This window comes from Mobula hypostoma, chromosome 12 (assembly GCF_963921235.1).
Source record: "Mobula hypostoma chromosome 12, sMobHyp1.1, whole genome shotgun sequence".
NCBI lineage: Eukaryota > Metazoa > Chordata > Chondrichthyes > Myliobatiformes > Myliobatidae > Mobula > Mobula hypostoma.
The window spans coordinates 100,570,734-100,586,564 of NC_086108.1; the positions used below are offsets into that span (position 1 = coordinate 100,570,734).

Consider the following 15,831-nt stretch of genomic DNA (forward strand, 5'->3'; position numbering starts at 1 on the left):
AATGTAGAGACATCATCGTGACCTGTCCCCGTCATTCTACTCTTTAAACTGACCAGCTTTCCTCTAAACTCTCAATCCTGATGCAGTGTTATAACACAAAATGTCACTGTTTGACCTGTTGAATTCCATCAGCATTTGTTTAGTAAAATATTTGTGATAATATTTTCAAAACAAAAAGTGCAGTAAATATTACTCAGAAACCCCTTTAGGAGCTCTTCAGAAGCTGTAGAGTTACTTGCAACAAGTGCACATAAAATAAAATACAACACAAATATTTCAGATGGGTTTATTTATTAGAGCATTTGCTTCAGAAAAACTGAAAAGCTACAACCAAAAAGCCTTACCAAGGAGAAAACATAACGATTACCTCTAAATAATTCTACACAAAATGTCCAGACATTGGTATTGTTTATGATACTCAAATGAAGTAAAAATGTACACTTTTTACACCATGGATTGTGATGAGGAAGGCACTATTCTGCTGCTTGTGTTTTAAACAGTTATATAGAACACAATCCATATTTTCCCAGTATTTACATTCCATACCTTGTTTATTCATGCCTTCAGTTCCAACACTATGCTCTTTGCAAGTTGGGCACAATGCTGGGAATAACACCAATCAGACACTGGTACATAAGTTTAACTCCACCTCTAAATATACAGCAAACATCTAAAAGCTTAAAGTTCTAACACCAAATATTGAGAACCTCAGACCAGGCGTGTGTAAAATTTGAGACTTATTTAGTAGTGGTTAATTCTGAATACCCCCCACTGTTCCATATTCCTGGAAGTGTGCAGGGATTACAGCTGCTGAAAGATCAGTAGTATCATAACAGAGATAATATAATGATGTTTTTGAGGTTCAGCATCTGATTGAACAGGAGAGTCTTCTCAGCATTTAGAAAAGAAATCAAGTTCAGTCTTGGTAACACAGAAAATACAATTTTCCTGCTCCCACACTAACTTTGAAAGGACATTGAATGTTCACCCTTCAGATAAGCCATTTCCTTAATTCACATTTTATAGTGCTGATTAGGTAAAGATCTGAGAGGCTTTCCCTGCATTAAAGGGCAGGACATTCTTACAGCAGGTGTCTTGCAGGAGGTGTAGAAGCCATCACTAATCTGACATCTTTAAAGTCAACCTTGTTTATAAGCCCCATCCAAATTATGGGATGGATAGCTTGAAATAAGGCTACAGAAATAAACCTATTTTTATGTCTTCGTTCTGCTGGCTTACAGGTACATAGCCAAAAATATACCAGCTGAAGCAGAACTATCAAGTTCACTGAAATATTGCAGGGGTGGGGAGGAGCATAGTCATGGTTACTGTTTCCAATGCTCTGCCTCCCTCCCTCCCCCCACCACTATCAGGCTTGATGTAAGATCAGTCATGGTTATGTTAGCAATATGATACTTTTAGAAGATTCTGGCACATTTGTCATTTACTGCTAGTTTTCCCCAAAGTTGCATTGGAGTAGCCACTATTCTACATGGTTTTCTGGTTCATCATAGCAAACTGCTGTCAAACAGCATTACCAAGAGCCCATTCTGCAAATATTTATAGAGATACAGTGGAGTCAGCCCTTCCTGATCACTTTAGTGCTGGCCTAACCACGGGACAATTTACAATAACCAATTAACCTACCAACCCGCACAGCTTTGGACTGTGGGAGAAAACTGGAGCACCTAGACGAAACCCACACAGTCACAGTGAGAACATACAAACTCCTTACAGACCACAGCAGTAATTGAACCTGGGCTGCCTGTAAAGCATTGTGCTAACCACTACACTACCATGCTGCCCCAATATAGAGACCCCAACCACGAATAACAAGATGGATCACAGCAGAGCTTTGTGAGTAAATATCTCACCCTCTGTCCACTGACGTCTTACCACCCATTGCAAAATACAGCCAAGTGAGTCTAATAAATAGTTTTTGCTGTAACAGTTTTTTTTTAAAAATGTCTCCTAATCTTAGAGGCTAGAATGTTTTCAATAGAAACAAAATATAGTGAAGGTATCTGCACAAAAGAGAGTTTCTCTATCACAGATCACTGTGTACAGGGATTGGGGTGGCCACACTCAAATGGCAGCATGCAGTTACAAGGCTAAATATAAGGAATCTTGTTTTTGTGAAATTCAGCAGCACAATGCCCCCCCCTCTGAAAACATAGCAAGTTTATAGGACAAATCATTATTTCTGATAAAAAGTGCAATTAAAATGTATTTAGAAATGTAATACACTAGTCTACATAACTTTTTCAATTGGAGTTGGAAACAGCAATAAAAACCTAACAATACTGTAGGTAATTTCAATCAAACCAGGCTCTTAAACATTCTCCACTGGGGAAGCACATTTAGTTTTTAACTGCAGGTGCATGCAACCAAAGGTGCTAAACAAAAACACCTACAATGCCTTCCCAGTAACTGCCAATTTTCCATAGCACATTTGTACTTGGTTTTTGCAATATTATTTTTTCTTGATACAAATAACTGAGGAATAGTTTAATCTACAAATTCAAATTTACACAAGTATCTAACAAAAAGGATGTACAGCATGTTGAATGTGATGTTTTCAATTCCACCACCTGTAATAAAACTGGTGCAAAATAAATACTTCAAAACCTTTTGTAACTTTTGGTCCAACCACAGAAAAATGTGCAATATGTACAGCACTATTGTTTATCTTACTCTGAAATTACATTACTTTTGAAACACTTTATAAAGCATCCTAGTAAAAATAGTTCTACAGGTAAAAGTTTACAAGACACAGGAATCCCTAAAACATACCACAATTTGATTAGTAATCATGACAGAATGCCATCTACACATTTGGGATACTGTTTGTGTAAATGATTTTACTTGCTCATTTTCCCATTGATTCATGTAATTCTTGGCATTAAACCTTTACAGATTTAAGAGTCTCTTAGCAGATTTGATACAAACTGCAGTTTCCTTTTCTGGACTTATGGAGGGGGGAAATCAAAGGGCAGTTTTTCAAAATTACAACTGAGTCAGCAAAAATTGTTTCTCAATGCAGTTTTTCCAGGTTATTAGAGTAAAAACTGTTCAATTTATTTTCGGATAGATTTTTTCAAACAAAAAGTTCTGGGTAAGGAGGTAAAGTTCGCCATCTTTTTCTCTCACTGCGTGAGCTCTAATAAACTGAAATTGTTCCAGAGCAAACTCATAGAACTCATTTTCCATTTTCCAGATCTCAGACAGCTGTAGTTTAGCTATGGTTTCTTTAGTAGGCATTTTCTTCTCTGCTGTTTTTCTAAGATGAGATTTCTTTCCTGAATGAAGGGAAAGCAAAAAAAAAAGGAAAGGGCAACGTAAGAGCCATTACTTTCCAATATGCAATACATTGATCAACTTTGTAGGTTACACTGTAAAAGGTTTGTTAAACAGCACACAATAAATATTGAGCCATGTCAATAGAGAGGCATTGACTAGTAGGTGACCAGGTCAAAGCAGCAGCATTGCTGAGTGCATGGCCAGGTCAACTCCTACATAACTAGAATTTTTAATTACCAATTCACACAAAATGCTGGAGAAACTCAGCAGGTCAAACAGCATCCATAGAAAATAGTAAACGGTCAATGTTTCAGGCTGAGACCCTTCTTCAGGACGGCGGGGTGCGTGGAGATGTCTGAATTAAAAGGTGGGGGAAGTGAAAGAGGTTAGTTGAAAGGTGAAGCCAGCTGGGTGATTGGATAGCAGAGTGGACCATAGAGGAAGGAGGACGGGACCAAGGGGGAAGTTGTATGCTGGTGAGAAATAAAAGGTCAGAATGGGAAATAGAAGGGAGGGGGAGTGGAGAGGAGAATTTGTTCACCGAAAGGAGAAATTGATACTCATACCATCAGGTTAGAAGGTACTCAGACGGAATATAAGGTTTTGTTCCACCACCTTGAAGGTGGCCTCATTTTAGCACAAGAGGCGGCCATGGATAGACTGATCAGAACAGGAATAGGAATTGGGATTAAAATGTTTCGCCACCAAGATGTTCCTCTTGTGGTGGATGCTGCAGAGGTGCTTGATGAAACTTTCCTCCAATTTACGATGGGCCTCACCAATATAGAGCAGGCTGCATTGGAAGTACTGGACACAATAAATGACCCCAGCAGATTTGAAGGTGAAGTGTTGCCTCACCTGGAAGGACTGCATGGGGCTCTGAATGGAAGTAAGGGAGGAGGTGTATGGGCAGGTGTAGCTCCTAGGCTGCTTGCAGGGATGTGCCTAGAGGGAGGACATTCGCCCCCTCCCCACCAATCTCCAGGGCAGGATATATACAGTGAATGTCAGGGCCCAGGAAATGTTGCAGAACATAGGGTATACAAATTACATAGCTCTCTGAAAGTGGTGACATAGGTAGGCAAGGCAGTGAAACGGGCATATTTTATACTTGCCCAATGGACGGGCCATCGAGGACAAGAGTGGGAAGTGATGTTACTGCTGTAAAAGACGCTGGTGTGATTGTTCTTGGAACATTGTGTTGTTCTGGCTGACATACCATAGGAAGGACGTAATTAAACTAGAGGTGTAGAAAAGTTTGACAGGAATGTTGCCAGGACTAGAAAGCTTCACATAGAGAAAAAAAATAGGCCCTTTGACCTAAATTGTCCATGCTGACCAAGATGTCTATGAGTTAGTTCCATTTGCTATTTGGTCCACATCTCTCTAAATCTTTTCCATTCAGTTTTTGCACCTGCCTCTACAACAAACTTTTGGCAGCTCATTCCTTATACGCACCATCCTCTGGGTGAAAAATGTTGTCCATAGAGTTGCTTTTAAATCTTTCCTCTCTCATCTTAGACCTATGTCATTTAGTTTTACAATGCCTTACCCCAAGAAAAAAAGCATTTACCATCTACCACATACATGTTCCTCGTGAAATTATAAACCCTTACGGTCCCTCTTCAGTCTCCTGCTCTTCAGGGAAACAAAGCTCCAGCCTATCAAGTGTCTCCTTATTTCTCTAGCCCTCTAGTCCTGGTAACATCCTTGTGAATCTTTTCTGCACCCTTTCCAGCTTAATGGCATCCTTCCTATTGCTGGCCAGCCAAAACTGTGGACACTAACCTAATGTGGTTTCACCAAGACTTGTAAATTTGGAACGTGATATAGCACTCTCCTATACTCAATGAAGATAAACCGGCCAAATGGCTTCTTCATCACTCTGGTTTGCGTTAGAAGGAAACACTGGATAGGCTGGAGCTAATTTTTTCCTGCAAGAAGGACAACTGAGGTATGACCTTAGTATGATTTTGTGTATATAAAATCATGAGGGGCATGGATAAGGTGGATGACCACAGCTGTTTTCCCCCATGGTAGGTGAATATAGAGCTAGAGGGCACAGGGTTAAAGTGAGAGGAGGAATAATTTAAAAGTGACTTGAGGAGCAAACTTTTCACACAAGCTGTGGTATATATGGGACAAGTTGCCAGAGGAAGTGATAAGAGGCAGGTACAGTTACAATTCTTAAAAGACATTTGGACTGGTATATGGATAGGAAAGGTTTAGCATGATACAGGTAAGTTAGGCCAAAGGTCTTGTTTCTGCACTTAATAACTATGATTCAGTTATAACTTATTCTGGTACAACATAAGAACTGTTTAAACTACATATCAAGAATCCTGCCCTAGAAATAAAATGGGAGTATATTACTTATCAATAGCTCCAACTTCCACTGCACATCACTTTTTAAAATGCATCTATTCTTCATGACAGAATTTAAAGGGAAAAATTTAAAAATAAACATTGGAAATCCAAAACAAAATCAGAAATTGGTAGAAAAACTCAGTTCAGACATCATCTATAGAAAGAAAAACAGTTAATGTTCCAGGTCAAAGATTATCAGAAATGAGAAAGAGAAAACAAATTAACTGAGTTTTTCTAGCATTTTCTATTTTTTGTTTTCCACCCAGGAAAATTGAGTGTAACAGATGATTTTAAAGCTATCCAAAACAGGGTATTTAAATATACACTAAAATATGAATTTCTCTATATTAACAGATCAGTACACATCCATGCAAAAATCATTTTCTGACTAACCTGTGCGGTACAATTCTGTTGCTCCTCTAAAGAAGCGTGGCAAGACTGCCTCCAGGAGCATTATAAAGTCTTCTAATTCCTCAGTTACTCCGACGAGGAGATACTCATTAACAAGGTTGTATTTGGCTTGCTCCAAAGCCCATTTGCTTCCAACATTCCTACAATGACAAAGAGTAATGATTGCTTGTAGACTACGGACAGAAGGATTTCTGCAGATCCTCACCCACTTTAATTGCAGCTAGAACAGGACAGGTAATTAATCTCATGCTTTTGCTGTCACTAGGTTACAATCTTATTAAAAACAGAGGTGTTTAGGAACTAGGTCACAGGTGCCACTCTTTTCAACAAGGCAAATAACAAGCTTTATTTGCAGCCTTGGACCTTCAAACCAGGCAGGTTTACTGACACTCTACCAAATGATGCTACTGATCATCAGGGAGTCTATAACCTGTACTGGTCTCAGTCAGCTAGTCTTTAGCACTGTCAGTGGAAAAGCGTCAGTACATTCTGCAGGTTTATTATGAGAATATATCCCATGAGAACAGCAATTTCTCAGTTTTCAAAAAAAAAATGCAAGTTATATCCCAATGTACTTTGGAGTTGCACAAAACCCGGCCAAATTAAAAGTATGGAGATTCCTGGCCAGAAGCAAAATGTTACATGCCAGCAACAATAGACCACAGACACAGATTTTAATGTTAAACAAATATATTTTCCAATATCTACCCATAATATAGACAATTAAACAATTACTCCCCTAACCAAAAATTAACCGTGCAATGCATCTTAGCTCACAAATTGTGGCGGTCTGGAAACAGTTCCTCCCAAGTCTTACTCAAACAGAGTCCTAGGATGGCAATCCAGAAGGTTCCGGAATCCACGGGAACCGGCACAGATGTCTGTGAGGAAGGGTTCATAAATCCACATTAAGATGACACAAGGTGACCATCACGGAAAATTCCAGAGGACAAGTGATTGTCACATAACACGCTGGATCCACACAGGGTTAACGAGTGACAGTCACAGAAGATTCCAGAAGTCGAGTGGTCATCACTTGAATACTAGAGCCCACGCAGAGATAACGAAGTGACGCCTAAGTTTCAAAATCCACGGAGGGATATCACAAGGTGACGGTCACAGAATATTCTTTAACACAAATGGTCACCACATAACACACCCGAATCCATGTATGGATTAACAAAAAGTGGTCGCCACAGAATACTCTAGAATTCCGAGTATGGATCATACAAAGTGACAGTCACGTATCCAATATGCACTGTGTGCTGCAAATTATCACAATCTTCTGGACACAGAGAAATACTGGGAACGCCCACTGCTGTAGTGAGCTCTTCAACTAACTTAAGACAAGTCACTCTCTCGCTGGTAGCTCACAGTCCGTTGAATCGCTTAGCTGCAGAAATTTCCAGAAACCTCCCGAATTCCATAGAAAAAAGCCTACACTCGTTTGTTATATGACGCCATCTCCACACCTCGTCCAGGCATATACAAATATCAGATTCCATTCAATCCCAATATTTTCCAGGTAATTCAACACATTCAAGAGGCAATACAAGATATTACGTACAATAATCATCTCACTTCATTATCAAAAGTACATTGTACGCTAAACACCTAGAAAGACAATCTGCAATTATATTATCTCTGCCTTTAATGTGAGTTATCGTAATATCATACTCTTGTAAAATCAAACTCCAATTCAACCTCCTATTTTTGTTGTTCATCTTACTCAAGAACACCAGTGGATTATGATCTGTATATAAAACAAGTGGTTTCTGAGCTGTACAGACATAAACATCAAAATGCTGCAAAGTCAAAAGTCCAGACCTAATCAGTTCCTCTCTACCACCACTCTGCTCCGTCTAGCGGAATTAGTCCTTACTCTTAATAATTTCTCCTTTGGCTCCTCCCACTTCCTCCAAACTAAAGGTGTAGCTATGGGCACCCGTATGAGTCCTAGCTATGCCTGTCTTTTTGTTGGCTTTGTGGAACAATCTATGTTCCGTGCCTATTCTGGTATCTGTCCCTCACTTCTCCTTCGCTACATCGACGACTGCATTGGTGCTGCTTCCTGCACGCATGCAGAACTCGTTGACTTTATTAACTTTGCCTCCAACTTTCACCCTGCCCTCAAGCTTACCTGGTCCATTTCCGACACCTCCCTCCCCTTTCTAGATCTTTCTGTCTCTGTCTCTGGAGACAGCTTATCCACTGATGTCTACTATAAGCCTACTGACTCTCACAGCTATCTGGACTATTCCTCTTCTCACCCTGTCTCTTGCAAAAACGCCATCCCCTTCTCGCAATTCCTCCGTCTCCGCCGCATCTGCTCTCAGGATGAGGCATTTCATTCTAGGATGAGGGAGATGTCTTCCTTTTTTAAAGAAAGGGGCTTCCCTTCCTCCACTATCAACTCTGCTCTTAAACACATCTCCCCCATTTCACATACATCTGTTCTCACTCCATCCTCCCGCCACCCCACTAAGAATAGGTTTCCCCTGGTCCTCACCTACCACCCCACCAGCCTCTGGCTCCAACATATTATTCTCCGTAACTTCCGCCACCTCCAACGGGATCCCACCACTAAGCACATCTTTCCCTCCCCCCCCTCTGCATTCCGCAGGGATCGCTCCCTACGCAACTCCCTTGTCCATTCGTCCCCCCCATCCCTCCCCACTGATCTCCCTCCTGGCACTTATCCATGTAAGCGGAACAAGTGCTACACATGCCCTTACATTTCCTCCCTTACCACCATTCAGGGCCCCAAACAGTCCTTCCAGGTGAGGCAACACTTCACCTGTGAGTCGGCTGGGGTGATATACTGTGACCGGTGCTCCCGATGTGGCCTTTTATATATTGGCGAGACCTGACGCAGACTGGGAGACCGCTTTGCTGAACATCTACGTCTGTCCGCCAGAGAAAGCAGGATCTCCCAGTGGCCACACATTTTAATTCCACATCCCATTCCCATTCTGACATGTCTATCCACGGCCTCTTCTACTGTAAAGATGAAGCCACACTCAGGTTGGAGGAACACCACCTTATATTCCATCTAGGTAGCCTCCAACCTGATGGCATGAACATCGACTTCTCTAACTTCCGCTAATGCCCCACCTCCCCCTCGTACCCCATCTGTTACTTATTTTTATACACACATTCTTTCTCTCACTCTCCTTTTTCTCCCTCTGTCCCTCTGAATATACCCCTTGCCCATCCTCTGGGTCCCCCCCCACCTCCTTGTCTTTCTTCCCGGACCTCCTGTCCCATGATCCTCTCGTATCCCTTTTGCCTATCACCTGTCCAGTTCTTGGCTCCATCCCTTGCCCTCCTGTCTTCTCCTATCATTTTGGATTTCCCCCTCCCCCTCCAACTTTCAAATCCCTTACTCACTTTTCCTTCAGTTAGTCCTGACGAAGGGTCCCGGCCTGAAACATCGACTGCACCTCTTCCTAGAGATGCTGCCTGGCCTGCTGTGTTCACCAGCAACTTTTATGTGTGTTGTTACAATAATTCATTCTCTATTGTGGAATAATTTCTTTGATACTTATTGAATTTCTTTGAAAAGTAAGCCACAGGGTAGCCAATATCATCATGATCATCTCTTTGTAATAACACTGCTCCTGCAGCCTCATTACTGACATCCACTGCTATGGAAATGGTTTTGCAAAGTCAGGTGACCTGAGCACAGGTTGATAACACAAGATAGCCTTCAATTTGTCAAATGCCTTCTGGCAAGGCTCTGTTGAAACAAATTTCTCGCCCTTTTTCAGGGTGTTAGTCAATGGGAGGGCAGTATCAGCAAAGTTCTTACAGAACTTGCGATAATACCCCACCATTCCCAGAAATTGTCTAAGAGCCTTCTTACCAGTTGGAATGGGGAACACAGAGATAGCCTGAACCTTTGCCTGAACAGGAGCCAACCTGCCCTGACCTACAGCATAACCAAGTTAGGTCACAGTGGCATGGCCAAATTTGCTCTTAGCTAAGTTAACAGTGCAGGATGGATAAACGTTAGAATCCACCTTTGGATCATCAGTGATTGGCTTAGTCGTCAACTGCACTGCAAGGACAACTTTGCCACCTGCTAGATAATTCCCTAACAACAAAGGAACACTGTTCACTGGTAAACTGGGTCGTAGTCCTATCTTAACAAGTACTGAAACTAAGTCTGACTTCAAAATTATCTTGTGCAGAGGTACAGAAACAATGTCGCTCCCAATGCCTTGAATAAGATTCACCTCACAGTGGCAGTCTCATCACAAAACTCTAAAACATTGTCCAACAAGAGTGACTGAGAAGCCGCAGTATCTCGAAGAATTTCCACTGGCACAGAGGGTGACACTTCATTCACTGAAAACGATCCCTCTGACACAAAAGGAATGAATTTTTTCCTAACTGGGTCAAACGTCTCAGCCCTTGACAGAGCTTCATCAGGATGTCCAGAACCCTGTGGGTTCATAGGTGTTTCAGAGTTGAACACAGGCATCTGGAACTGCCTCCTTTCCCTTCTTCTTCCTCAGGAGGAAACAATCAGCTATAACATGACGAGGTTTCTTGTAATTGTGACAAATAGGACCAGAATATTTCTCCTTTGGTTACTTTCCTTCATCTTTACCTTTGTCACTATTCTGAGATTTGACTTCTGGTTTACCCTGATTATCCATGCTATTCTTCTGGAAGATCTTATTTGGGGCAAACTTAGACTTGTGGGTTAGAACAAACTCATCTGCTAACTTAGCAGCTTCTTGCAAAGTTGTAGCATCCTTCTCATCTAAATATGTCCTTGTATTAATTACGAATGCACCTTTTAAACTCAATTAAAATCAACTCTTTCAATTTGTTGTAATCATCATTCACATTTTTAGATGTGCATCATCTTTCAAAATACACAGACTTCTCATAAGCAAATTCCACATGAGTCTGGCTCACAGATTTTCTCAAATTCCTAAACCTTTGACCATAGGCCTCTGGAACCAGCTCATAGGCTTTAAGCACAGCCTGTTTTACTGTCTCATAGTCAGCTGCATCTTCAACTGATAGGGTAGAATAAGCCTGCTGAGCCTTACCTTTAATTATACTCTGCAACATGAGAGGCCAATACTCTTTTGGCCACTTCAGGCTCTGAGCAACTTTCTCAAAATGCTGAAAGTATTTATCAACCTCAGCATCAAATGGAGGGATCAATCTAACTTCCGAACTGGCAACAAACCTATCATTAAAGCCAGAAATTTGATTCCCAAGCTTTAACTTCTCTAACTCAAACTGCCTTTGTCTTTCTCTTTCCTCAAACACCTCCTTCATGGTTCTGCCACCTTCTACTACCCATTGTGCTTTCCCCTATTCCTTCTTCACCTTTCCTGCCTATCACCTCCCTGCTTCCCCTCCCCCACCCCTTTATCTTTCCCCTCACTGGTTTTTCACCTGGAACCTAGCTGCCTTCTCCTTCCCACCCTCCCCCCACCTTCTTTATAGGGCCTCTGCCCCCTCCCCCTACAGTCCTGACAAAGGGTCTTGGCCCAAAACGTAACTGTTCATCTCCACGGATGCTGCCCGACCTGCTGAGTTCCTCCAGCATGTTGTGCGTGTTGCTTTGACCCCAGCATCTGCAGAGTATTTTGTGTTTATGATTTGCTACTTCGTTGTGAAGTCTCTTCGAGGTATGCCTACCCTGAAGAAGTTTAAATCTTCCCTTCTACAGGAGTTCAGTGAGACCCTCTCTCACTGCTCCCCCTCTGTGATCTCCACCACTCTCCGACTCTTCGACCACATCCTGACCCAGACCCGCTACCACAGCCACGTCTCCTTCCTTGAACGCGTCTCCGCCGCCATCTGTTACCACAGGGATTCCAGCTCCAGTTCCAGGCCTCCCAGTTTGGACCCGACGTGGATCCCAGGTACCTCCGTTTCAGTGACCGCTGTTCCCACAGGATCTCCACACCACGCTCACTGCCAAGCAGAGATACCTACCGACCTTGTCCCTCTCTCTGCCACCACTCCGGGCCACGCTCTCCACTGTCTGCCATGGACCTCTCCTACACTTCATTCTCCGACAGATTCACGCCTCCAACCGCCGCTTCTTCTCCTCCCTCGCGTCCAAGGAGGACCACAAGCTCGCCCGCCTAGAGCCCACGACAACAACCGGCTCCAGCCTGGACCCCGAACCTTCGGACCTCGACCTCTCAGGCCTTCGGTAGGCTGAAGACCCATCCGCCTCTGACTCTGACCCCGACTGGAACCACAGCCTCCCGGACATGGGCACCAGCACCCGGCAGGCCATAGATTCACTCGCCTCCGACTCAGACCTCAGTTCTGGGGCCCTGCAGGCTACAGGTTCCACCACCCCCAGCTCCGGATCCAGCTCAGACCGAGGTCCCGACCCTCTCCGGACTGGGACCACTCTTACTGCCACTGGGTCCTACCGCTCGTCTTATTCCCCCACTGCCCTCTTTCCTCCCCACAACTCCTAACCTTCCCTCTACCCCTCATTGCCCCTCCATTCCTCTGATCCCTCATCCTCCTCTAACCCCGCTCTCCCTGAACATCCCAACCCCCCCCCCGAGACCTCTCACTCTTCAGCCTCCTCTGACCCCAGCCCTTGCCATGTCTTCACCATCCCCTCTGACCTTCCCCTCTCTGAGGCAGAACGTTCTGTCCTTAGCAAGGGCCTCACCTTTGTCCCCCTCCATTCACACCTCAGTGAGTTCCGTGCCCGCCATGACGCTGAACTCTTCTTCCATTGCCTACGTCTCCAAGCCTACTTCTTTGGCGAGCATTTCCCTCCACCTAATGATGGCCTCTTCTCCCGTTTTCAACCCTCCTCCTCCTGGACACCCCGCCCGGGCCTTCTACCTGCACTCGATCTTTTCATCTCCAACAGTCGCTGAGACATCAACCGTCTCAACTTCACCACTCCTCTCTCCTGTTCCAACCTCAATCCCTCTGAATGCACTGCCCTCCACTCTCTCCGCACTAATCCCAACCTCACCATCAAACCTGCAGACAAAGGTGGTGCCGTAGTAGTCTGGCGGACGGACCTCTACCTCACTGAGGGCTCTCTGACACCTCCTCTTCCTTACCCCTGGAACAGGACCCCACCAAAAAACATCAAGTCATTGTGTTCCGTACTATCACTGCCCTTATCAACTCCGGAGACCTTCTATCCTCAGCCACTAAACTCATAATTCCCACACCCCGCACTGCTCGGTTTTACCTCCTCCCCAAGATCAACAAACCGGACTGTCCCTGTAGATCCACAGTTTCTGCCTGCTCCTGCCCCACCAAACTTGTATCTGCCTACCTGGACTCCATTTTGTCACCCATAGTTCAGCCCCTCTCCACCTACATCCGGGATACATCCCATGCCCTCCACCTCTTCAATAACTTCCAGTTCCCCAGTCCTGACCGCTTCACTACCACTATGGATATCCAATCCTTATACACTTCCATTCCCCATCAAGACGGCCTCAAAGCCCTCCGCTACTTTCTGGACAGTAGACCTCACCAGTTCCCCACCACCACCACCCTCCTCCAGTTGGCGGAACTGGTACTCACACTTAATAACTTCTCTTTTGGCTCTTCCCACTTTCCTCAGACCAAGGATGTAGCATGGGCCCCAGCTATGCCTGCCTTTTCGTTGGTTATGTGGAACAGTCTATGCTCCAAACTTATACTGGTACTGTTCCCCAACTTTTCCTTCGCTACATTGACGACTACATTGGTGCTGCTTCCTGCACCCACACTGAGCTCGTCAATTTCATCCACTTTGCTTCTAACTTCCACCCAGCCCTCAGATTTACCTGGTTCAGCTCGGACCCTGAGTTTGGGCCTCATCATGGCAGTAGAGGAGGCCATATATGGACATAACTGAATGGGAATGTGAAGCAGAGTTGAAGTGGGTGGCAATTGGGAGATCCTGTCTGTTGTGGCAGACGGAGAGGAGGTGCTCGACGAAATAGTCCCCCAATCTGCATCAGGTCTCACCGATGTAGAGGAGGCCGCACTGGAAGCACTGGATGCAATAGACGACCCCAACAGACTCACAAGTGAAGTATTGCCTCACCTGGAAGGACTGTTTGGGGCCCTGAATGGTGGTGAGAGAGAAGGTGTAGGGTCAGGTGTAGCACTTACGCTTGCAGGGATAAGTGCCGGGCGGGAGATCCATGGGGAGGGACGTGTGGACCAGGGAGTCATGGAGGGAACGATCCCTGCACAGGATAATGTGCTGGGTCCGGAGGCTGGTGGGGTGGTAGGTGAGGACAAGGGGAACTCTGTCCCTCTTGTGACAGAAGGATGGGGTGAGGGTCAAAGTGCGGGAAATGGAGGAGATGCGGGTGAGGGCATCATTGGGAGACCACGATCCTTAAAGAAAGAGGACATTTGAGATGTCCTGGAACGGAAAGCCTCATCCTGGGAGCAGGTGCAGCAGAGACGGAGGAACTGGGAACAGGGAATAGGATTTTTGCATGTGGCGGGGTGGAAAAAGGTGTAGTCGAGGTAGTTATGAGAGTCAGTGGGCTTATAGAAGATGACAGTGGACAGTCTGTCTCCAGAGATAGAGACTGAGAGATCGAGAAAGGGGAGAGAAGTGTTCGAGATAGTGAAGTCGTCCAGGAACTGAACGTGAAGCACCTGAGCGAGATTTTCGCTGCAATTGATTAACTAGCCGGCATTGCTTAAACACGTGCCTGTGAGCAGCCATTAGCAAGATGAGTTCTAAGGTATCGGAAAAGCCTAAAAGAGCTCGTAAGGGTGTTACACTTACCGTAAAACTAGACATAATTAAGCGTTTCAATCGTGGTGAATGAAGTAAGGACAAAGTGAGTTTGGCTTGTAGAAGTTGAAGATGATGATGTTGAAGAAGATGATGTTGAAGAGGTTTGGCATCCCATGACCAAGAACCAATAGATGAAGAGCTGATGCAATTGGAAGAGGAAAGGATAACAGTCGCTGCAATTGACAACAATGATTGCAGAAAAGTACGACTTTAATTTTGAAAGGATACGTAGGATTAGGGCAAATTTGCAGGTTGGTTTGAGTGCTTACAAAGAACTGTATGATAGAAAAATGCGCGAGGCTAAGCAGTCAAGCATACTGTCGTTTTTCAAGCCTTCCACATCAGCCACAGAAGACGACGAACCTCAACCTTCGACATTGAGGCAGGCAGATAGATGATGACCTGCCTGCTCTGATGGAAAGACACGATGATGAGATGACACCCCCGTGTCCAACCACCCCAACCCCCGGGCCGCAGACCAATACATTGCCATGGAGAATGCAGCGGTAGCCAGGACGCACCCAACAAATCTTTAAGAAAAAAAGCTGAAATAAACAAGCTAATTAATTAGGTGCCGCCCGGCATGTAAATGTTAACCCAGATCAGAGGCGATTGCCGATTGTCACTCCGCTATTTAAGAAGGAGGCAAGGAAGCAAAAATGAAATTATAGACCTGTTAGCTTGACATCGGTGGTTGGGAAGTGGTTGGAGTCGATTGTCAAGGATGAGGTTACAGAGTACCTGGAGGCATCTGACAAGATAGGCAGAACTCAGCATGGATTCCTTAAAGGAAAATCCTGCCTGACAAACCTATTAGAATTTTTGAGGAAATTACAAGTAGGCTAGACAAGGGAGATGCAGTGGGTGTTGTATATTTGGATTTTCAGAAGGCCTTTGACAAGGTGCCACACATGAGGCAAAGTAACAAGATAAGAGCCCATGGAATTACAGGAAATTTACATACTTGGATAGAGCGTTGT

At 44.3% G+C, this 15,831-nt stretch overlaps 1 protein-coding gene across 1 annotated transcript in view; it reads right to left on the bottom strand.

The window, feature by feature from the left end:
* Window positions 1–264: 264 nt before the first annotated feature.
* The window catches only part of LOC134355034 (heparan sulfate 2-O-sulfotransferase 1), a 168,906-nt gene continuing 153,339 nt past the window's right edge, over window positions 265–15,831 (bottom strand). The window contains exons 6-7 of the mRNA XM_063064702.1: window positions 6,061–6,218; window positions 265–3,299 (exon numbers count right to left, since the gene is read on the bottom strand). Of these exons, the coding sequence (XP_062920772.1) occupies window positions 3,073–3,299; window positions 6,061–6,218 (385 nt within the window). The 3' untranslated portion in view covers window positions 265–3,072. The remainder of the gene's footprint in view (window positions 3,300–6,060; window positions 6,219–15,831) is intronic.